Source organism: Scleropages formosus, chromosome 23 (genome assembly GCF_900964775.1).
Source record: "Scleropages formosus chromosome 23, fSclFor1.1, whole genome shotgun sequence".
Classification (NCBI taxonomy): domain Eukaryota; kingdom Metazoa; phylum Chordata; class Actinopteri; order Osteoglossiformes; family Osteoglossidae; genus Scleropages; species Scleropages formosus.
The window spans coordinates 6,145,391-6,167,375 of record NC_041828.1 but is presented as its reverse complement, the minus strand read 5'-3'; the positions used below and the strand labels follow the sequence as shown (position 1 = coordinate 6,167,375).

At 50.8% G+C, this 21,985-nt stretch overlaps 2 protein-coding genes across 2 annotated transcripts; both read right to left on the bottom strand.

Annotated features, from left to right (window-relative positions):
• Positions 1 to 50: 50 nt before the first annotated feature.
• On the bottom strand, positions 51 to 7,608 carry ddah2 (DDAH family member 2, ADMA-independent). The gene is made up of 6 exons (XM_029248054.1): positions 7,143 to 7,608; positions 4,459 to 4,847; positions 3,180 to 3,368; positions 2,007 to 2,126; positions 1,639 to 1,782; positions 51 to 1,500 (listed from the first exon to the last, which is right to left on the bottom strand). The coding sequence occupies exons 2-6, from the start codon at positions 4,756 to 4,758 to the stop codon at positions 1,384 to 1,386; spliced, it is 870 nt and encodes a 289-aa protein (XP_029103887.1). The 5' UTR covers positions 4,759 to 4,847; positions 7,143 to 7,608; the 3' UTR covers positions 51 to 1,383.
• A 4,880-nt stretch (positions 7,609 to 12,488) lies between these two features.
• clic1 (chloride intracellular channel 1) lies at positions 12,489 to 19,033 on the bottom strand. Its single transcript, XM_018754479.2, has 6 exons — positions 18,719 to 19,033; positions 16,826 to 16,935; positions 16,242 to 16,367; positions 15,989 to 16,095; positions 15,521 to 15,702; positions 12,489 to 14,390 (listed from the first exon to the last, which is right to left on the bottom strand). Exons 1-6 carry the CDS (start codon positions 18,758 to 18,760, stop codon positions 14,229 to 14,231), a joined length of 729 nt encoding a protein of 242 aa, XP_018609995.2. The 5' UTR covers positions 18,761 to 19,033; the 3' UTR covers positions 12,489 to 14,228.
• Between the last annotated feature and the right edge of the window lie 2,952 nt (positions 19,034 to 21,985).

The window sequence follows — 21,985 nt, the reverse complement described above, 5'->3', positions numbered from 1 at the left end:
CTGGGGAGTGTCTAAATGTTGTTTGGCTTTGATGCTGAATTAGTTGAAGCCCATGATCACTAAAGTCCTGGTGAGAGCTGTGTGATTTTTTTTTTTTTTTTTTTAAGCAGGAGTTTGCAGTACTTTGAACAGTTTACACAAGTATGTCTGCAGCTTGGCCATGACTGCAGAATCCCACAGCCAGAGTAGTCATGCAGCAGTACCACAAAATAATCTGCAGAAGCAATGTACACTGGACTTTTTATCATGTTTATCTAAAATGCTACAGCTATGAAGCATCACATACAAAACGCACTACAAAAATGTATAGAAAATGTAGAAATTAGTTTTTGTTTTAGCAGAGAACAGACCTATAGGGTACCAGGCGGTTTAAAATTCACATGCGCAGGAACAGGCTGAAGGAAGAGGAGGTACAGAATATATAGTAACACATGGAGGAAGCATTTAGCACTTCATATTTTGGGACTTGAGGCATATGCCACTTAGTGTATGAGAAATAATTTTCTCAATGTCAGTCGCATCATGGGGCAAGAGGGTGAAAATCTATTGGGAAAGTGCTCTCCTTCAATGCGATTAGCACGGAGAAGTGGGCTTCCAGAACCTCTCATTTGCATGTGAAACATTCCCACCCCCACACAGTCGGCCCTCCCTGCGCAAAACAATAAACGCTTGTGTCGTACTTCATTCCTTTTAATTACCCTACATGAGGCTACCGCTCCGCACGGACTACCCACGACGCGGCGGCAATTCAGGGCAAAGACGGAGCAGAAGAAAACGTGAACTGGCGCATCCCAACAACCCAAAGAACGCCCATGCAGTCACGTCGACGGCAGGAGTCTGCTGCAACCCTCGTTTGATTAATATTTCTACCGTTAACTGGAGCTAACGTGCTGAACACTACAGTCCTTCAACCAACTAACAGAAAAACTGCTAAATTAAATGCAAAGGATGCCAACTTTCCCGGTTCCCTTGACGTTTGCGTATCGCGGAAGGTCGATACTGCAGGTTTCTAGCAAACGCACGTTTTGTTTTCGCGCCGTTTACGTTACCCTCGCAATGGTTGACGAAAAGCATATATCCTTCAAAAAGCTCTTCGGAATCTCCCAAGAATGGATCCGTTCCCCATCGCCCTTTTGTAAAACATTATTTCGGTCGCACGTTAAGGCCCTTTTTTGCGATAACTATGTAAAGACGTCTAATTTCCCAGAATATCTGTCTAAGCTGTGTATCATGAGCCAGAGTCTGCGGCAGTGACCCCATGGCTCCTCCAAACAACACGGGAGTGGCGGCGCCCTTCGGCACGGCTCCGATCCCCCGGCCGAGAGGGATGTGTGTGTGCGCGTGTGTGTGTGTGTGCGCGCGTGTGTGTGTGTGCGTGTGCGGTTACAGCTGCGGCTTGCGGTTGATGAGCAGGCAGAAAGAGGACAGCGCCCCTCCGAGCTTCACGGCCTCGCTGCAGGCTGTGGGGAGCAAGGTGTAGTCCGTCAGCTTCTGGAAGGCCTGGGGAGAGAGAGACGGACAGAGTGACGAGGGACGGTACCGCCGCGGGTGACGTTCGTCCAGCGTGCGGCGATTCTCTATGAGTAAAAGGAAAGCGGCAGGAAACACCCAAAGAGAAGGAGCCAGCTGGAAACTCACGGCGGCGCTGTTGGGACACTCGTCGGCAGGGGGGTGGAGCAGGTAATCCACCTGGGACGGACCCCGGATGTAGATGCAGTTGGCGGCCGCATCTTCGGGGACGGTCAGCACGTCGTAGTGGTGGTCAGTGAGCTGTTCCATCATCTGGGGGGGGGGACGACAACACGCGACCTCTGTCAACCCAGCAGCCGGGATTCGTACGAATCCCATCACAAGCGCACGCTGTATGATTGAAGGATGTTGGGAAACAGGAGTTCCCCAGTAGCAAACGGCCCCGGGCTGTCAACTTTCCGTAAATTCTGGAACCGTGGAGCGCCGTGCGGAAAGAACCACTGTACGCTTAGCAATACACAGACACGCACACGCACCTTGAGCGTCTTCTTGGCCCCCTCGCTGCTGCTGATGATGATGGTGTCGGGACCCCCCATAGAGCACACGTTCTTGAGACGAGTCCCCCCGTACACCGGCACGGTGGAGACGGCGAAATCCTGCCCGTGGAAGAGGAAGTCCAGAGTAAACAAACACGTGGACACTGACGCAGACGCACAATTTCTGCCTCGTCCCTGAAACACAAGCGCAGCTGCATAAACACCAACATTAATACCGTTACATAACAGTTATATATATATATAATAGACACTTATACATACAACTTGTATATAAATTACAAACACACAAAAAAAGGAGGGACCAGGTCCTTCCTAAAAACTTCCGACACTTACCTGACACTTTTCCACGAAGCGCTTTACAGTTATTTACCCCTTTATGCAGCTGGGTAATTTTACCGCAGTAATTTCAGGTAAGTACCTTGCGCAGGGGGGAATACAGGTGCGGTGGGATTTAAACCCGTGACTTTCGGGTTGCTGTGGCCTTGCAATGAAAGAACGCGAGTTTGAATCCCCCTTCCTGCTGCTGTACCCTTGACGAACAGGTCGATTACTGTAAATACTTTGTAAATATTACTGTAAATATTTTGCTATTATTATGCCTTCAGCAGAGCTCTCAGATACATACTGGATCATAATAATAGCAAACACACTGTCCTCTTCATTCGTTTTGTATCATCTGATTAGTCAACTGACTATCAGTTTTATTAGCACAGCAAATATTAATAATAATAATAATATTATTATAGAAATATTTTTCCATGGTGTATACTACTTATCGAAGCTGTTAATGGGTCAGAACAAGAAAAAGCCTCATCTGAATTAAAACAATGAGATGGAGCTGATTTGACTCAATCCATTTTTACATTTGTAATTTTAATTGATAATTTTTACATTTATTCAAGTGCTTGAGCACGAGTAGTTTTACTTTAGTTTTTTTTTTTTTTTCTTTCAAATAAATCTACTCAGCCCTAATATGATAATATGCTACGTACAACGCAGAGCGGAGCCGTCAGGTCACTTTACACGTAAACTGGTCTTTAGGCCGCGGACTGGGCACCGGAGCTGTAGTCCGGAGGGCAGCGGATCTCACACACACACACACACACACACACACACACACACACACACACACACACACACACACACACTCACCCTGAACGTGTCAGCCAGCACTTCGGCACCCCGATGGTTCGTATGGGAGGAGATGCCCACGAAGAACTCCCTCCCGGTGAACAGCACGTCGCTGCCCTCCAGCGTGGCTCCGGCCGACCCGCCCTCCTCGTCCCCCATCTCCACCACGGTAAGGTTCAGCTCCGACAGCACGCGCCTCACTGCCTCGGCCTGAAGAGCAGGGGTGGAGGAGGGATGTGTCAAAGCAGGTCAACACTCGATGAGGAAGGACACACACACACACACACCCAACAAAATACAAGGAAAATAAACGCGAAAAGCACCGCCGTGCGTTTTGTCCGCACCTCTTCCCGCGCGTTTCCTCAGTCTGGAATCGTCTTTTGTCATTTTCTATTCCTTCTCATAATATTCTCATCTCATAATGTTATATATTATACAAGGCTGCTCTACAACTGGGAGCAGCTCACATGGACGTTTACACGGAGAGCAACTTTTAAAGCGCATTTTGCAAAGCCGGTTTCGGGGCATCTCGTGCATCGATTACGTTGGATTGATTATGCGTTGCCATCATCAATAAAGGTCAATAAGACCACGTAACAGAAATTTTGTTATGTCAGTTTGTTTGCACTTTCCATTCGGTTTTGTTAGATTAATCACGTTTAGTCTGTACTATATGTCACTTTTTAGAGAAATATTTCAAATTCTTGAAATTTTCGAATTTTGGCAAAGTTCAGCCAATTTTGGCACCGGGTTCCAAGCGCCGAATATTCCAGTACATTTCAGGATCTGGTGCTTTCTGGGATGTGTTGGTACTTTCTAGGATGTTCTGGTGCCTTCTAGAATCTTCCAGTGGCTGTGAAATACCAAACTAAAACTGACACTCCAGAGGAACTAGTGGTATTTTTGTAATCGGTAAACAGGAACTAATCGCAATCGATGCAAAATCGACATAACTAAGAGCTTTTGTAAAAAACGTTGCCACGTTGCGTTACATCCCAGACCCCCGACAGACCCCGTAAGTTGAGTGAGCTCACAGACGGTGGGCCGGCAACTCCAAGCGTGCACTCAACCCAAACGCCCGATTTACTGAAAACTGTTCACAGGGACCCGTCCTGGGTGTGTCCCCCCCCCTCCTCCGGTCCTACGCCCTGTGTTGCCGGGAAGGCTCCGGTTCCCCGCGACCCCGTATGGGACAAGCGGTTCAGAAAATGTGTGTGTGTGTGTGTGTGTTCACAGGGACGTTTCATCGGGAGAAGCTCTCGGAGACTTCGGACGCTTTTCGGGAGAAGCGCAGCCACACCTCGCTTCGCCTCTGCTGCTTCCAGGGCCGCGTGACGAGGGCGGTCTCGCCCTGGATGACGGCCACGTCCTCGATCCGCCAGCTCTCCGGCAGCTCGGGGTCCGGGGGGATCTCGATGAGCTGGAGCCCCACCTTCTGCCTGAGGGCCCCCGTGAGGACCCCGAACTGGCGCTGCGCTTTGGCCAAATCTGTCTGAGCGTCCCCGGCGGCGTCTCCCTCGGCCGCCGTCTTCCCGAAGGACCCCGGGACGCCACGGACCACGGCGTGGGTGAAGCGGCCGTACGGACGGACCCCGGCCATGTCGCGCGGTCCCGAAGTTGCGTAAGTGGGGGGACTTTCGGAGCTGCCCCTCGCCGGCGCCCAACTTCCGGGCAGATGCGTGAACTTCCCTATTAAAGCAAAAGTGAAGAGAAATGAAGTGATTTCCAATCATCCATTATGTATTTATTCTTTGCTGACAGAAGAGAATAAATACATAATGGTACGATTCCCTAAAATTAAAAGAAGGAAGCACTGCAAAATTTAGCTTTGTCACAAAAAATGCTTGATGTAAGCTAGTGAACATGTGACACACACACACACACACACACACACACACACACACACACACACACACACTTTTACTTTGTACACTCTGACTACGGGACTCCCTCCTTTCCGCTCACATCCTGACTGCTGTGGATTGCTGGCACGGCGTCGCGCCGCTTTTTTCACCGCCCTGGAGACAGATGGGCCGAGTCACGGAGAGGGATTTTGAGGCAGAGCTGGGTTCCGTCCCGATAAACACTGATTATACAATGGTAAAAACCATACCCGCCACAGCTATGCAACGGTCACCACTTCTGAGCGGCGAAAGCTCCATACAGCACGAGTAACTTGTGCAGGAACCAAACCGAAAACCCCCAGCGTGATCCCTCAAAACCCCTAAATACATTACATTTACAATCCCACACAAACCCCACGCTGAAGGGGTGGGGGGGGGGGACTTTACACTTGCCTGCAACTCACTGCAAGGACTGATTTAGCTGACATATCTCACAGCGATTACACAGGTGGGTTAGTTTTACCAAAGAAATTCAGGGTAAGTACCGCGATCAAGGGTACGACAGCATTTACCTGACACTTTTCTCCAAAGCTCCTTTTACTCACACACCTATACAGCTGGGTAATTTTACTGGAGCAATTTTAGGGTAAGTGCCTGTATCAAGCGTACTTACAGCTGGAGGTGGGAATCGAACCTGCGACCTTTGGGTCTGAAGGGAGTAGCTCCGACCACTAGGGTACCAGCCGTCCTTTAATAACAGGAAAGTCCCAGACTGAGTTGTGATCCTTTGTACAAACAGTATTGTGCCAGTGGCTGGGATGCGGGGTGGGGGGTGAATACCATATACATGATATATGATATATGATATATGATACTGCATGGCAGTGTGGTCTTTACCACACCATGCCAGCCTGCTCTGGGTCACACTTCTACACTCCCTGTCCACACAAGGGCCTCATTGTTCCAACGCCACATTGTTGATGGACTGCACAGCCACCGGCGCCGCAGCCCCCTGCTATCGCCGAGGCCTCACTTCCGCAGCCCTTCATCGCAGTCATCACTGAATTCCTCCTCCTCCTCTTCGTCATTTAGGGCACAACAACTTTTTAGGTATTGGGTTGGACCAAAAAATACTAGCAGATGTTGGGAGGGACACAAAGGGTGCTGTTGTTACGCCTATCATCGTCCTCATCCTCACTCCTCTCATCATCCTCGTCTTCATCCCCCCCCCGCCATGTCCTCAGCAGCGAAGAATCCGCGGGTTCGGCGCTCAATGGCCGCGCGCGCGCTCGCAACAAGTGTCGCGCGTGGAAGTTGGAGAAGCGCGCGGAGCGGAGCGCACCGCACCTGCACTGACCGGGTGCTCACACACCGCGCTGAGGCGGTAACATGGTAAAGCTGGAAGGCGCAGCAGCGGCACAAACAGGGACTTAGAGCGACGACGTGAACGGAAGAAGAGACGGATCGTTCGATCGCCTCTCAAACACTCCTCTCAGCTCCATCCACGACGTGTTTCGGCGCGCGCGCACACACGCACACACACACGCACAAAACACCACGCCTGTTTGTGCAATTATAACTGAGCTAAAAGGCGCGTCTGCGCAACCGGCGTGTTTCTCTAAGCGAGTCGCCGGCGGCGCTGCGCGGTTCTGTTTTACACACGATGCGCTCGGTCCCGAGTCTCTGAGTAGAGAGGCAGTGATTTTCTCTCTTGTTCCCTCACACACACACACACACACACACACACACACACACACTCGGGCGTTGAGATGCAGAACAGAGGGATCTGGGTGTCCAAGCTGACGCCCAGGGCTAACCCCCCCACCCCCACGCGACCGTTCCTCTCGAGACCCCCCGTTGTGAGCACTCGCATTTCTCCTCTTTTGGTTTGAATTTTGTTCTTCTTGTGCGTTATGGAAATAATCCGTGCATGTCCCCCCTCCCCCACCCGGCTCGTTATGTCCCCCGATGCGCCTCCCCCCCCCACGCGAGTCCCTTTCTTTCCCCCAGCGATCGAGCCGGTTCTCCCGCCCCATCCCCCCATTTCCACCCACAGCCAAGTGGCATAAACTGAACGACACTTTTAATAAAAAGTGAAATAAAGTGTAACGTCATGAGCGCGAGACGTCGGAGAACTTACCGGAAAAGCCTGCAGCTGCGGGGCACTTTCGGACAGGGGCGGGGAGGGGGGGGGTAGATCCTCGATCGGGCTCCCGAACCCGCCCGACGACGTGTTGCTTTGTGTCTCTCTTCTCTTCCTGCGCCTCCTGCGCTCGGATCTGGGTTCGAGTCGAAGCCCCTCCCGTGGAGACACCCCCGCGCGAGCTGTCACACTCACAGTGTCGTCGGCGCGGGGCCGCGGGCACTCTGGGGGGGGACGATCATTTCTGCGTTCTCATCTATTGTTTCCGCCACCACGGCCACCACACCCCCGTCTTCGAGCCCCCCCTCGCCCTGCCCGCGCGCTCCCGATCGCGCGCGCGCGCGCCCGGAACCTCGAACCATCGCACTCTCCCCTCTCCTCCGTCCCACACTGCACAGTGAGGGAGCGACACCCGGCCGGTTCTGCCCACAACGGTACCGGGAACCCAACAAATAAATTCGCCTTGTTTTGCGCGCGCCGCTCCTCAGCGCGCACGTGCAAAAACAACAAATAATCCGCCCCCCTTTTTTTTTTTCTCTCCAAATCAAATGTGGGTCACTCTGGGATATTTGGTGATGTTTCGTGATATTTAGTCATCCACGCAGCGGCGACAGATTTAAAATGTCCAGTGTGGCGTCCGTTCCTACATGATGATGTCGGTTGTTCCTGAACTCGGTCGCTCCCTGCGGCCTCGGTTCAAAAAAGGGAAACACTCGCGGAAAAGTGATAAAATAAATAATAATAATAATAAGAAGAAGAAAAAGAAACAGGATGATCCGCATTCATGAAGTTGTTATTCATTTTATTTTAGAGGGGCTTAACTAATAATCCATTCCAATGAAAGAATTAAGAGATTATTCATATGATGTAACGGTACAAAGGTTAAGAGAACTCAGTGAAAATAAATCTTCTCATTCCTTCGCTGGAATCAGCGTGGATGCTTTACGTCGTTTGTTTTTCTGACTTGGGTGCGAGGAGTGTGACAGATGGTGTGCGTTCCCGCTCCTCAAGCTCATTAAAAACTCAGGAGGCGGAGCTGCGCCCCCTAGCGGCGCCCGCGAGCCACGTAACACGGAGGAGAGCTGAGCCAGGAGGCCCAAGTGAGACTTACCCACTTCGTTGCTGTATAAGGATGAGTCCCGTTTGTCATAAGACAAGTATGTGATGGTGAAGAAAAAAAAAATGGCAAAACTAAACAGCACAATGGAAAACCTAAAAAAAAAATCAGGAGTGAGAGAGCAGAGGGGGAAGGGATTGAAAGAGCAGAGGACAGGCAGGATTACAAACCACCATCTGTCCTGCTCTCTAGAAGGCAAAGTACTATATGGTCCCTTTTCAGGGCACAGACACGGTGAACGCGCAGCCCGGAGCAGACGCAAATACCGCGCTCGCGAAACACTTTACCACATCTGTACTCAAGTGTGAATCAATTCTTCGCAAATTACAAAGATCGCCCCACCCCATCAGTTGAGGGACCCCCACACCAGATACAGATGGCGTACGAAGTTCACGTGTCCTTACTGCTCACCCAGCATGCCTGTTTTCCTCATGACCCCCCTCCCCCCACTCTCCATCACAAGACTGCAGGTCACTTGACAGCCCTCCCTTTGGACACAGTGTCTCTCATTATAGCCTAATGAAGGATCATGAGTCTCCTGTGTTTCTCCATCCTCCAGTCTGGGGTCCATATGAGTGCAAAGCGACACTATAGTTCCGGCACCAGTTACTTTGGGTAGAGAAGAGTGACTCCCAATCAAAAATCTGGATGCAAAAGTACAGCCTTGCCGGTTTGCGCGGAAAAGGCCCTGCTGTCTGAGTGCATCAAATAAACTTAAAGTACATCAGTGAAGAATAATACAGAAAAAACTTGGTGTGCCACATGGTGTCAGGCGTTGGTGCGTAAACAACCTCTAAAATTACCTTCAAGTTTTATTAGATTTATGTGGAACTTCTCCAGCTGAACAACTGACTTCATGAGGAGTGACTTCAGTTTCCTAATTCCATTAAGTGTGTCTGGGAGGAGACACCCATTCCACATAATTTTGCTCAGTTCCACACAGAAATAAGCGAGTGGAGCACACAGCAGCCTTGCGGAAGAGACGGGAGGAATAGACCACAACCCATACGTTCTATCGACTTCATATTTCTTCAGCGATGGACGGATGGGAAGGAGTCGGTGTTGATTTCTAAGAAAAAAACCACTAACAGAGAAAAGTACATTTAAGGTCCATATTCAAGCCAGACGCAAAAAAAAAAAAAAAAAAAGAAAATCACAGGTGAAGAAAGACAAGGGGAGAAAAGGTGCGAGGCGATTTGGAGCAACTGACCGCACTCGACCGGGCTCAGGAGGTCAGACACCGAACGCTGAAGGAGGTAGAGGAGAAAAGGAGCAATGCCTCGTCAGCTTCTCCTCCTTATCCTCCTGGGTCACCTCCCGACTGCGGGTACGTACAACATCGGCGAAGCAGCAGAGAGGGTTCCAGAAAATGTGAGAATTACTCTTAGTGTTTTTTTTTTTTTTTTTGAGGAAAGAAGTCATCTCTTCGGGGGGTGTTTTGAGCAGTGTGATCACTCAATTTATTCTCTTCTGAACAGTGATGCAGGGCACTGGACAACAGATACCAGCTAGACAGTTAGAGATACAGTAATAGCACATGACTCAGTGTGACCAGTGAACTAGTTGACAGTTGAGGAGAGGAAAACAAAAGACTCCCGGGGGGGGGCCTCCAGGGGTCCAACTACCAGCGGCTCCCTCTCCCCCTTTGTGCATTTTAGCATTTTTTAAGATTACATATTTGGACTATGACTATATATTTAAAAATATTAACGTTATCCGGAATAATTCAACTCCTTTCCTTGTTGGGCACTCCAGGCTTTTTTGTGTTTATCAAATTCGTCCAGCTCATTTATTAACTGCCCAGGGAAATACCTGCATGGCATTCTGCGCGTTAAATAAGCAGCAACGGAAACGTATTATCCGAAATCCGCACCGGAGCATTTGTGCACTCTGGACCACCGAGGTTCAGCCGTGGCGGTTTGCGTTCCAGCCAGGCGGCGAACCACCCGATTCAAATCGTTGTCCCGACCGGACCCGGCTCCCCGTCTGAGCCCTCGGCGGCACGAGGAGAGCTGGAAATCCCGCCGGCCTCAGCTGAATAGCCCCAGTGTACGTGTCCAGCTTCTGCTCTCTGTGACCGGGGGCCCCCGTCCCCTGTGCTCCACACTATCGGCTCCTTGATCCACCCTCTTCCTTCCTTCTGCAGTCCAGCCCTTACAGAGCGCCGGCCGAAGGACACCTCGGCGTGACCCGAGTCCTGTCCCCGGGTGCCTGCCGCGTGACCGTTCGAACGCGTCGCTGTGATCTAACACGTGGTCTTTCCGACAGCCGCCTTGCGGTGCTACACGTGTGTGTTCCCGGCCATCTCGCCCATAGACTGCCTGAAGTTCCCGCAGGAGTGCCCCGCCGGGCAGCGCTGCCTCTCCAGCGTGGCCATCGGAACGCAAGGTGAGAGCGCGGAGGTGCGGTCGGCGGGTCCGGGTTCCGGTCCGGATCACGTGAAATCGCACCCCTGCGCGTGTGGGTGGGAGAACTTTTAACGAGTCTGCTCGCATGACACAAACATCGCATCAGGTTAGAGAAATTATTGTGCTTATTTAGTGCAGTCGGTTTCCATGAAGCTTGCAGCTGGAACCACGGTAAGGCAACTTAGTTTCGCCCTTTAACAAAGCTGGATGCTCACGCAGGGCAAGTACCATGGTACCAGGGTACAACAGCAGAGTCCTTTCCTCGAGTCAGGCTTAATCTTCGAGCTACAAATCCAGACGCAGTCCCTCCTGTTAACGATCACTACCGGTTTCAAAGACCACGAAAACTAGCCTACGTGACACAGCACACACTATTTTCGCTGACTTTACAGGCACATCTTACCATGAAACCAGGTACAACACCTGTAACACAGAGAGAAAGCAGTACAGTCCAGTGTGGCTCTGTACCCCGTTACTGTGCTCACACAAGTATTCACGCGGGCTCACTGACTGATCACTTTTCTTGGCCACCGCTCCACCTGTTGAACGCGGGGGGGGGGGGGTTAACGGCGCACCGCCGCGCGTGGAGCTTCCTCTCGGCGCGCTGCAGTGATACCGCGCTTTGGTTTCAGAGGAGGCCCAGCGGTCGCAGCTCAGCACCGCGTTTCCAAGTCACGGTGCCTTAACCGCAACGCCTTCCCAGGTACCCTGCGCCTGGTGCTGTACGAGAAGAGCTGCGCGTTCGCCTCGCAGTGCGGCCTGTCCGGGGACAAGAGCGCCGCCGGCCTCAACTTCACCTACACCAACGAGTGCTGCGACGCGGACCTGTGCAACGGCGCCATCGGCTCGGCCCCGCCCCGCCGGCCCGGCTTCCCGCTCCCCTTCCTCCTGGCGCCCGCCCTCGCGCTCGCCGCCTGCTGACCCGCCCACGGCGACCGCCGCGGCCTCACGGGAAACAGGAAGTGCAGGGGCAGCACGGCACCAGACAGCAGGAACCGATGGAGACGTCACACGCGCACACACACACGCGCACGCTTCAGTGGACTGAAAGGAGTAATGATTCACACGCACAAAAATTACCCCGACATCCTGCCAACTTCGCTTCAGTCCACTCCCAACTGACGACGATTTAAATACTAACAACGATCCACCTTATTATATAACCCACTTACGACACGCGATGTATTCGACAGTATTAAAATCCATAATTCCACACTTTGTGAAAACGTGCATGAGCGCGAAAAAAAAATGCATAAAGAACTCGGAGAACTCTTTCGTCTAATGGTTTTATTGGGTAATGACAAGCGACAGCAGACTTGCAGGGTCATTTGAGCAAAGCGGAGCAATGCGGAATAGCAGCCGTTTCAGTCTCAAATCAAATTTACACTGGATTGTCATCGGCTGCGGCACTACTGACGTTTAACCGGGCGCAACTTGGTTCGGCGCAAGTCTACCTTCTACGACGTGCAAATGAGAGGCGGTTGCAAAATGAGGAGTTAAAGGGAGAGAGGAGGGACGGGTGGCAGGTGGGGTGGGGACAAGGGATGAGAGATGGAAACGTCCCGTTTCCATCACATAGACATCATCTCTTATAATGGTCCCGGTTAGAGGAACCCTGCACTGACCAGTGCGCTCAAAGGCAGCCAAAATATCCAGTTTTCAACAAGGGGCTTGTGGTTTGTCTCTAAAAACAGCACTGATTCAGCGTTAAACGATTCTTGTCCTCCTCCTCCTCCTCCTCCCATCTACTGTTGGAAGGAATAAAATGAACGAGGCCAAACCGCCTTCTCGGAACATGGACGGATTTGGAGAAGGGGGGGGGGGGAGTGCAAAAGGCCTCAATTAAAAATTACATTAATTCCGATATTAAAAAACATGATTATGAAAAACCATCAGTCTTCAAAGAAATGACACCTGGAGTAAGACAGACAATCCACACTTGGTCCCTTTAAACTAGCACTGCTAAGAAACTATTACAAACCTGCATGTTTTTAAGCGGCTAATTTTACGCAGAGCTGAACGACTAAAAAAAAAAAAAAAAAAAATCCTTTGGAATCTAGTTAATGTGGCGCATCTCAGATTTTAAGAGATTTGTTTTGCTCTCCAGGCTCGATGGATTACGGTGCTCGTGAAACTGTCGCTTTCACTAAGACAGGTGCTTCGAACCCCTGGCCGGAATGTGCTGGGGAGGGATGGGGAAAAAAAAAGAAAATCCTGGAAAGCTATACTTGCAGCAGCTGCTGGAAGTCGCATGGAACGCGACAGACGGAGCCCGATGTAGCGACTAAACCGCCGGACGATTCCGTGCGACCAAACGCTGCTCGGCGGAGCTCACTCTCCCGCAAAAGACACGCCTGAAATAAGTGAACGTTCCGGACAATTCATACGCAGTTCATGAGTTTAAAGAGCGTCTGAGGGTTACTTTCAGTCTCTCGGGGAAGTGTGTGTGAAGTGTGGGCTTGGCATCCGCATACTGGGGAGGGGGGTGTGTGTATGTCACAAATTCAGTCAAAAATTCAAGTTCGTGCCCACACGTACTGATACATATTACGGCAACTTGGGATCGATTTCGCGCCCGTAACCACTCCGCAGAAGGGCGTCCCGACGCTTCCTGGACTTGAGAAAACGGTCGGCCGGGCGGCGGAGCGACTCGGGAGGGGCCGCAGACCTCGAGGAGGAAAGGGGAACTTAAGGCATGTCGCAATCCTGCGTGGTGCTGCTCGAAGGGAGGAACCGAGAGGAACCGACAAACCCGAGCCGTCCTTACGCCACACGCCGCGCCACCGCTCTTTTACCGCGTCACGTACCGCTCCGTGGCCAGTGTACCTGAGCACACGTAGTCCCGTCCCCCTTACAGCGCTAGCGTGGTTCCTTACTCTGTCGCTGAACACTGTACAGCAGCGCGCGTTCGCCTGCGTTCTTCCAGCACCAGCGCTGGAGCGCCCAGGTAAAGGACCAGGTGGGTGTTTAGAGAGGGGACTGGAGGGTGCGGCTCTCCGGCGCCACGTGGAGGACAGAGGGGGGTAACCAAAGACACCAAAACAAGGAGGGCCTTTGGCAGAAAGCACTTAGATGGCCTTCTCGAACCCACAGGGAAGATAGGCACCCATGGGGGGGGGGTGGGGGGGGGTTGAACTGGCCTGCGAAAGGTTACCGTGCACAGTGCCCCCCAGTGCGACTCTCAGGAGGCCATCGCTACGGCAACGTGGAACGCGTTGGGGGTGCCAGGTGGCCTTCGAAGGACCTGGACTCTGCGCTGCAACTCTACGACTGAAGGTCCACGCAAAAAGGTTGAGTCGGGTGCGAAAAGCAAGCGTGATGCAAGTTCTGTGTGTGTGTGTGCGCGTGTGCGTGCACGCAATTAAACAGATATAAAGCAGTAGCAAGTCTTGCCGAAACTATAAACTACAGTTAAATTTATCCTCCCCAGCAAAAACTACTGGTCTTTTTAAATTACGATTTGTGTGCATGTGTACATGTGTGTGCGTGGGTGGGGATTTCTGCGGGTGTGTGTGTGTGTGGGGGGGGGGGGGGGGGGGGGGTGCATGTGCATAGCGCCTATCGGAGCGCCTTAGCTACGGAGGCATAGGCAACGTTGATCTCTTTGTCACTGGGGCAGGTGGAAGCGAACTCCTCCCTCGCGTAAGCGGCGTCCAGGTATCTCCAGAGCGAGGCGAGGGTTCGAGGGATGGAGAAGTTCCGGCACTGCTGACACACCACCTGAGAGCCGGGACAAGAGAACGGGGACAGCGTTTGCACACTCCGCTGCTTTTACTTTTATTTACACACATCGCTGAACCGATGTCGCGGACTCTTCGCGTTGCCCTCCGAGACGCGCGTCCGGTAGATGGACAACCACGCGAATCCAAAGGAAAGATCTCGATGCTCACATGAGAGCGACACAGTGGACAACGTGTACTGTATATGATCGGGAAAAGGAGGAAGGAAGTGACAAAACACAGATTATGAATACAGCCAGGAGCAGAACTGTGTTCATAACTCACTTTGTTCGTAACTCAAGTTACGTTTACCATTTAAACCGCACTGAAAGCTTCGTAATTCAGACGTCCCTTAGTTCAACCCTCTGTAACAGTGTGGCATTTTTTTATTCATTTCAATCTGTATGAAAATTCGTGTAAAAGGAGTCAAGATTTTTTATAACCCTCCATCTCCAGAACCTTCCGTCCGGTCCTCATTGCCGACCAATTTATCCACACACGAACAATGTCCATCAAACTCTGGCCACTTTCATCTTTCTTAGCTACACAATCAATAAAAAAAATTAGTGCAGATGTGCCTTCACTTATTCATAGGTAGGGTGCAGTGATTAAAGCTCCTGCGTTTGGACCCAAAGGTCGCAGGTTCGAGTCCCACCTCCAACCGCAGTACCCTTGAACAAGGTACTTACCCAGTAAAAATTACCCAGCTGTATAAATGGGTAAATAAATTATAAGGAGCTTGGAGAAGAGTCACTTTGGAGAAAAGTGTCAGTTAAATTAATAGATGTAAATGTAGTAAATAAAATACTTAAGATTTTCTTAACTTTGAGCTACAGTAAAATTCATTTGAAATGACTGAAAACAAACAATATTTGTGCAATACAAACTCCTATTCGACGCCGATTGTCGAACCGCTCGTCCCGTAAGCGTGTGGAACGTCCATCAGAAGCAGACACAAGCTGCAAACACTGTGGAAGCCAGTTGAATGAATGCGTTAATAAAACACTCCTAACTTTATTCCGTCTCGGTACCGGAAACATGGGACACTCCAGCTCCGCAAGGTAAAAGCTGAAAGGTCGAGGGTGTGTGTGTGTGTGTGTGTGTGTGTGTGTGAGAGACGCGGGTCTCTACCTTGACGATGTGCAGCTTGGGCAGCAGATTGCAGTCAGCCAGCGTGAGGTCTTGCCCGTCCAGGAAGGGCCGGGACGAGGTGGCGACTTCCTCGGCGCTGTTCTCGTCGATCTCCTCGGGAAGGGGGGTGCCCAGATAGTCGTCCAGCTTCTTCAGGGCCTTCAGAAGACCCTTCTCCAGATCTGGGGGTCAGATGGGGTCAACGTTAGCAGAGAGTGGGCAGCGATGCTAAAACAAATAGGCAGAATTGAATCCCAGTGCACTTATAAATATATAGAGTATATACACACGTTTAAAATTTATTTTTCAAAAAATATGAATTCATCTCAACGATTTCAGATTTTACAAGAAGAGAAGAACCCGCCGCACCGCAGCATTTGGAGATTCTACAGTCTAACGCCGTTAGACCATTGGACCGTGTCTCGAGGGATAAAGTGGCTTAAAATTCGCTCGACGTCACACACTCACTGTCATTGAGCTGCGGGTTTGAGTTCTTGATGTAGGCTGAGAACTTGGAAAAGACATCCAAGCCAGCAGTGTTGGATTCTGGGTTCCGAGCCGCCAGACGGGGGTACCTGCGGGCGAGTCCTTAAGCGATCAGGACCGATACCTTCTAAGGTACAGGTAGAGAGAGACACACACACACACACACACACACACACACACACACACACACACACACACACACACACACACACACACACACACACACAAAGTTTACTTTGGAGGGCAGAGGTTCTCCTCCAGGAACTCCTCGATCTTATTGGTGTCCGTCTTCACCTCGGTCCCGTACAGCAGAAAGGGGGGCTGAGCGCCGGGGGCCAGATCTTTCAGGATGTCTGGCTTCCTGCGTGTGAAAAGGTGAGTTAGAAACACGCGCTTTGACAGCAGCAGCCACGACGTGACCCGAGCCGAACGGAAACGCTTGAAAACGCACAGCTATAAAAATCAATAGTTATTCAGAGACGGTGAGAGGAAACTGTGGCGCGGATAAACTCTCAACTGCAGGGCGCGTGCACACACACGCGCACACACAACAGCTCTCCGAACCACAGGAAGCACTGCATCACAATCATTGACCGCATTTTAAAAAAAAAAAAAAAAAAAAGTCTCCATCACAGAGACCTTTTTCGCGGAACTTTGGGCGAAGGACCGACCCGACAGATGGGAAAGAGCGACCGACTGACGGAACGAGTCCTTCTCCCACCTCTCTTCGTTCAGCACACACACGACTCGTCTAAAGCGCAGCACATGTACACTTATGAGGCACGACGGAGCGCGAGCCGTGTCTCCGGAGGCGCAGACCTCTTCATGTCCACCGTGGTGACGTTGAACGTGACGCCTTTCAGCCACAGGACCATGAAGAGCCGCTGGGAGAAGGGACAGTTGCCGATGCTCTGGCCATCGCTGCCCGCCTGAAACGCAGGAGGAGGAGGAAGAGGAGGAAAACGTGAGCGCACGCAGGAGGAGTCGGGTTCCATCACGTGAGGAGTCGCCTCCAGGACCACGTTCAAGGCCTCTCCGCTTTGGCAGGGAAACCTTTCTCTACATTCACACCACAACCTGAGCCACTTCTCTGCTTTGTTCCATATTAACTTAACACCCCAAACCAGTTTACCATAATCCCCCCCCCCACCCCGACCCTCCCAAACTACATTAGTGCTCCGTGGCCTCTTCGGATGGGACACAAACCACGCAAAGATCACGTGAAATACACAGCTTATGAGAGGTCAGAGGAGCACGTGCTCCCAAAACTAGTTAACTGTCTCACTTGTATCCTGCAACACAGCAAAACAGAGAACACCACCCCCACGCTCCACCTCACTGTGCACACTGACTGTGTATATATATATACACACACACACACACACACACACACACACACACACACACACAGGTAACATCCTGAAATTACTGACACACCTCTCCCTGTACTATCTGCTCACTGGGATCTGTGCTAGTAACCCAGCTCTGGACTAGTTATCCTGCTTTCTACTAGCTGCTCACTGGGACCAGTACTAGTCACTCAGCATTTTCCAAGTTGTTTGCTGGGATTTGTACTAGTTAGTTGGTTCTCTACTAGTAGGAATCTGAACTAGTTAGATCATGGCTAGTTAGTCAGCTCTACACTACCTGGCTTATATACTAGTTAGTTGACCATACTACCCAGCATCTGCACTAGTTAGTCAGCACAATACTAGTTAGTCTGTACTCTCCAGCTGGGATCTGCGCTGGTTAGTCAGCACAATACTAGTTAGTCTGTACTCTACTAGCTAGGATCTGTACTAGTTAGTGTACCCTACTAGCTGGGATCTACACTAGTTAGTGTACTCTCCAGCTGGGATCTACACTAGTTAGTGTACTCTCCAGCTGGGATCTACACTTGTTAGTGTACTCTCCAGGATCTGCACCAGTTAGTCTGCTCTCTCTCTCTACTGGCTGCTCGCTGGGCTCCAGCAGCAGCAGGTGGTTTGAAAGGCGAAATGAAACAGGAAACGGAGCAAAAGCGCATTTCGAAATCAACAACGGCGTCTTTCACAGCGAAGCAAAAACGCGCCCTTTCCACCTACAGGGACCTCGTTGTATAAACGGATTTATTTGTTAAAGTTTACGTTTACTTTTATTTTTTTTTCCCCCTCACGGGACGCCAACGCCCCTGGGGAGCTAAAAATAGCCCGTCTCAAACCCGGGCTTCCAGGTCGAGTAAAGCACGTTGAATCGACGAAGGACGTGTTTCACCGTCACTGTACACCGTTTTGTGCGACCATCGTGTCCTAAATGAGTCCTCATTAATCCCGGAGGAGTTTGTGTGCGTGTGTGCGTGTGTGTGTGTGTGTGTGATCGAGAGTCGTTCCGCTCCGGCCCTCCTGTGTGTGGGTGTGTGAGAGAGACACGGAGCCGCCGCACGAACCTTTACACTCCAAACTCTGATAAGTTATCGTCCGCGGAAAGGACAATTAATAATGATTAATAACCATTACTGTCTATTAATGGCTATTAACGGGTAGTACAGGGCTGTCGGAGGCGGAGATCGCGCTCACAGGCGAAGCGGAGCGGACAAAAGAAAAGCGATACTTTGTATTTGTTCGTCTGTAGTAGATGAAGGCGGCGCGCCGCTACGCAGCTGTTTCACGTTCGATACAAAGTGTTCAATGGCAGAAAGCAGGAGCCGATGCAACAAAAAAAGTGATACTTGACCTTGACAAAAAGTTCCACTTGAGGCTGGTTCTCGTCGCACATGATCGTGTTTCCTTCGCGCCGATTCGGAAAGAGAAAGAAAGAGAGGAAATGATCTTTTCTTGACGCGGCGAACAAGACGCCGATCCGATCGGCCGGTCGGACCCTAAACTTGCTCCCCCACGGAGGTGTGCGACGACGGTCCCGATCCGATCGCCTTCCACACACAGCGCGGTCCTCACCCTGCAGACAAGCCTGGTGGAGCTGCGACAGATCGGCGGGTCTGGCGCTGCTCTTTCCGCACTGTCACACACGCGCGCGCGCGCCCGCACACACACACACACACACACACACACACACACACACGCCTCGAACTAGACTCGCGGTTGGCGCAGCGCTGCGTGTGATGCGATCGGGCCCGAGTGACGGGTGAGTGTAACCAACATGTCCGTGGCCCCACGCCCTGCCCTCTGCTCCGCTCTCCCTCCTTCCTTCCTTCCTTCCTGTCCGCCTCAGCGCCGACCTGTTGATCGCTTCATTTCCTGATGGCGCGCGCCGTGGGAAGGAAGGGGCCACGAAAGAGGAAAATAAGAGGGAGCGAAAGCTCGCGGCAGCGGAAGCTGAGTTTATCAATGGAAGGGGTGGGGAGTAGAGCCTCGGTTTGCACCCCGAGCTTCTTTCAAACCGCTCCCATTATTATGGTGTAAAGCAGCCAGTCGTAGGAAAATACAATTAAACCGAACGAATTACAGTAAAGCTTTTATTAACGCTCCTTCGACTGGTTTGAAGGAGCTTTGCAGTAACTTCTAGGTAATGATTTACGGTGATTTACCCATTCAAACAGCAGGGTATTGTATATCACTTCAGGGTAAGTCAGGGGTTTTGCAGCAGGAGTGGGATTCGAACTGAGTACCAACCCCATCTGCCCCCCCATGGCTGAATATCATAGTCGGGAGTGAAAGAGGATAGATTTTAGTTTATTCAGGGTCTACTCTAGCTTTTTGGGGGATTTTAATTTATTTGCTCCCCATGTAATCAGTACCATAACATTGTTCTGAAATGAACTTAATTATACCGCACAGACACATGGGGTATACTGTATATGTACACCGGTACATAAAAACGTCCTGTTTGTTGGCAGTCCTATAAGAAGGGACCGATATTTTTTTCCCCCCAATAAATCAAATATTTAATGACACCAAAACGTATTTCAAAAAGAGTGTATTTTGAAGCTCAGTTTGGACGAAGTGCAAAGATAGCAGTAACAGTATTGCTATGCTTAAAAGAACAAGACTTTTAATAAATACTTGAAAATATATAATTTAAAAAGGATATATTTACAAAAAAGTGCAGGCTGACTTCTGGAATCGTGCAGAGAAAAGGTGAACAATAACACTTAAAATAACAGCACTACAGTGTAGCGTCCCACGCTGCTCCAGGGTTCCCCATAGGAGTCCTCTCTGTTAAAGAAACCCTCCCTGGATCCCAACTCGGTCCAAAACTACAGACCAGTCTCCTCCTCTCCTTCCTGTATAGAACTCTAGAGTGGGCGGCCTGTGATCCAACTGACTGAATTCCTCACCCGGAACCATCTCCTTGATGGAAATCAGTTTGGTTTCGAAGTTGGTCAGTTCACAGAGACAGCGCTCCTTGCAGTCTCTGATGCTCTCTGGTCGGATAGAGTCGCCTCCCTCTCCTCAGTCCTCATCCTCCTCGATCTGTCTGCAGCATTCGACACTGTCAACTACTGGATTCTACTGTCCTCTCTTAGTCAGCTTGGGGTCAAAGGTGCAGCACTAAGATGATTTGAGTCCTGCATATGACAGATCCTATCAAGTGGTCTGGCGGAGCTCTCATTCTTCTCCTCTGCCTCTCTCAACCGGTGTCCCACAGGGCTCAGTACTGGGTCCTCTTCTGTTTTCGAACTACACCTCCTCCCTCAGCCCGGTCATGGCCTCTCATGGATTCAAATACCACTGCTATGCTGATGATACCCAGCTCTTTCTCTCATTTCCACCTGGAGCATCAGACACTTCCGCATGTATTGCTGCCTGCCTGTCGGACATCTCTGCATGAATGTCTGATCATCACCTCCAACTCACCCTCTCCAAAACAGAGATTCTTCACCTCCCAGCTGGCCTGTCCTCTTGTCTATCGATCAAACTGGACAACTCACTCATTTCGCCTACCTCCTCAGCTAAGAGTCTAGGAGTGATGGTTGACTCAAGTCTATATTTCTCTCAGCACATCGAAGCCACAAGCCGGACCTCCAGATACAGCCTCCATAATATCTGCAGGATCCGTCCTTAACTCACAACAAACTCTGCCCAACTGCTTGTCCAGGCTATGGTGACATCCCATCTGGACACTGCAACTCTCTCCTGTGTGGCCTTCCTGCTACAGCCATCAAACCTCTGCAGCTTCTACAAAACACTGCTGCACGAGTCGTGTTTGATTTGCCTAAGCGTTCCCACGTATTTCCTCTTCTCATTTTTCTACACTGGCTTCCTATAGCTGCCCAAATCTAATTCAAGACCCTGGTTATTGTCTACAAATGCATCAGTAGAACTGCTCCCATCTATTTACAGTACTTGATCAACTGCTACACCCCAACCAGACCCCTTCGCTCGTCTATTTCTGCTCGCTTGGTGGTCCCGGGGGGGATTCGAATCTGGGTCCCGCGGTTGTAAGCTGTGACCACTACACCACCTGCTGGCCCCTCGCTCTGTGTGTATGTGGAGACCGTTATAGAGACTCGGAGCTCGGCCTGGCCAACCCCAGACCCACCCAACCCGGTCAGACCACAGACTTCAAAACAGTCACATTTATACTTATTGTCTCTGAGGTGATATTCACTGAAGACAGTTCCTTCTACCAAGACTTTTGTTCATTTTTTAATTGTTTCCGTGTGTCGTTTTTGCGTGCGTCTTTTCACGTCCTTAAAATTTCCACAAATTCTCTTGAAAGTGATGAGTGCGGGTGCTGCTGGGTTCTAATGATGTGTTACTTTGGGAAGCATCGGGAATAAGGGGGCAACTCCAGTCCCTAGAGAGGGTGCTATTCCCTTTTAAATGGTCCTCAGAGGATAGAGGAGAAGAAGGGGGGGGAAGGGTTCTGGTTTGACTTGGTCCAGGATGGAGGTGTCGGTCATCATATTCCATCATGCTCCATCATATTTGTAGTTCAGCCAGCATCTCTGAGTGCCGATACAATAAACACAGTAAAAACTTAATGTACTACATGTGAATTACTGCACACATCCTCCAGTAGGAGGCACTGATGAGCTGA

Excerpts from the sequence above, each read along its gene's own strand:
- ddah2 (XM_029248054.1), bottom strand. The coding sequence starts at position 4,758 with ATGGCCGGGGTCCGTCCGTACGGCCGCTTCACCCACGCCGTGGTCCGT. Across the intron at positions 3,369-4,458 it reads AGCAGCAGAGGCGAAGCGAG|GCCGAGGCAGTGAGGCGCGT; the intron begins GTGTGGCTGCGC and ends CCTGCTCTTCAG. Across the intron at positions 1,501-1,638 it reads AGTGTCCCAACAGCGCCGCC|GCCTTCCAGAAGCTGACGGA; the intron begins GTGAGTTTCCAG and ends CTCTCTCCCCAG.
- clic1 (XM_018754479.2), bottom strand. The coding sequence starts at position 18,760 with ATGTGCGACGAGAACCAGCCTCAAGTGGAACTTTTTGTCAAG. Across the intron at positions 16,936-18,718 it reads AAGTGGAACTTTTTGTCAAG|GCGGGCAGCGATGGCCAGAG; the intron begins GTCAAGTATCAC and ends CCTGCGTTTCAG. Across the intron at positions 14,391-15,520 it reads CCAAGCTGCACATCGTCAAG|GTGGTGTGTCAGCAGTGCCG; the intron begins GTAGAGACCCGC and ends CCCGGCTCTCAG.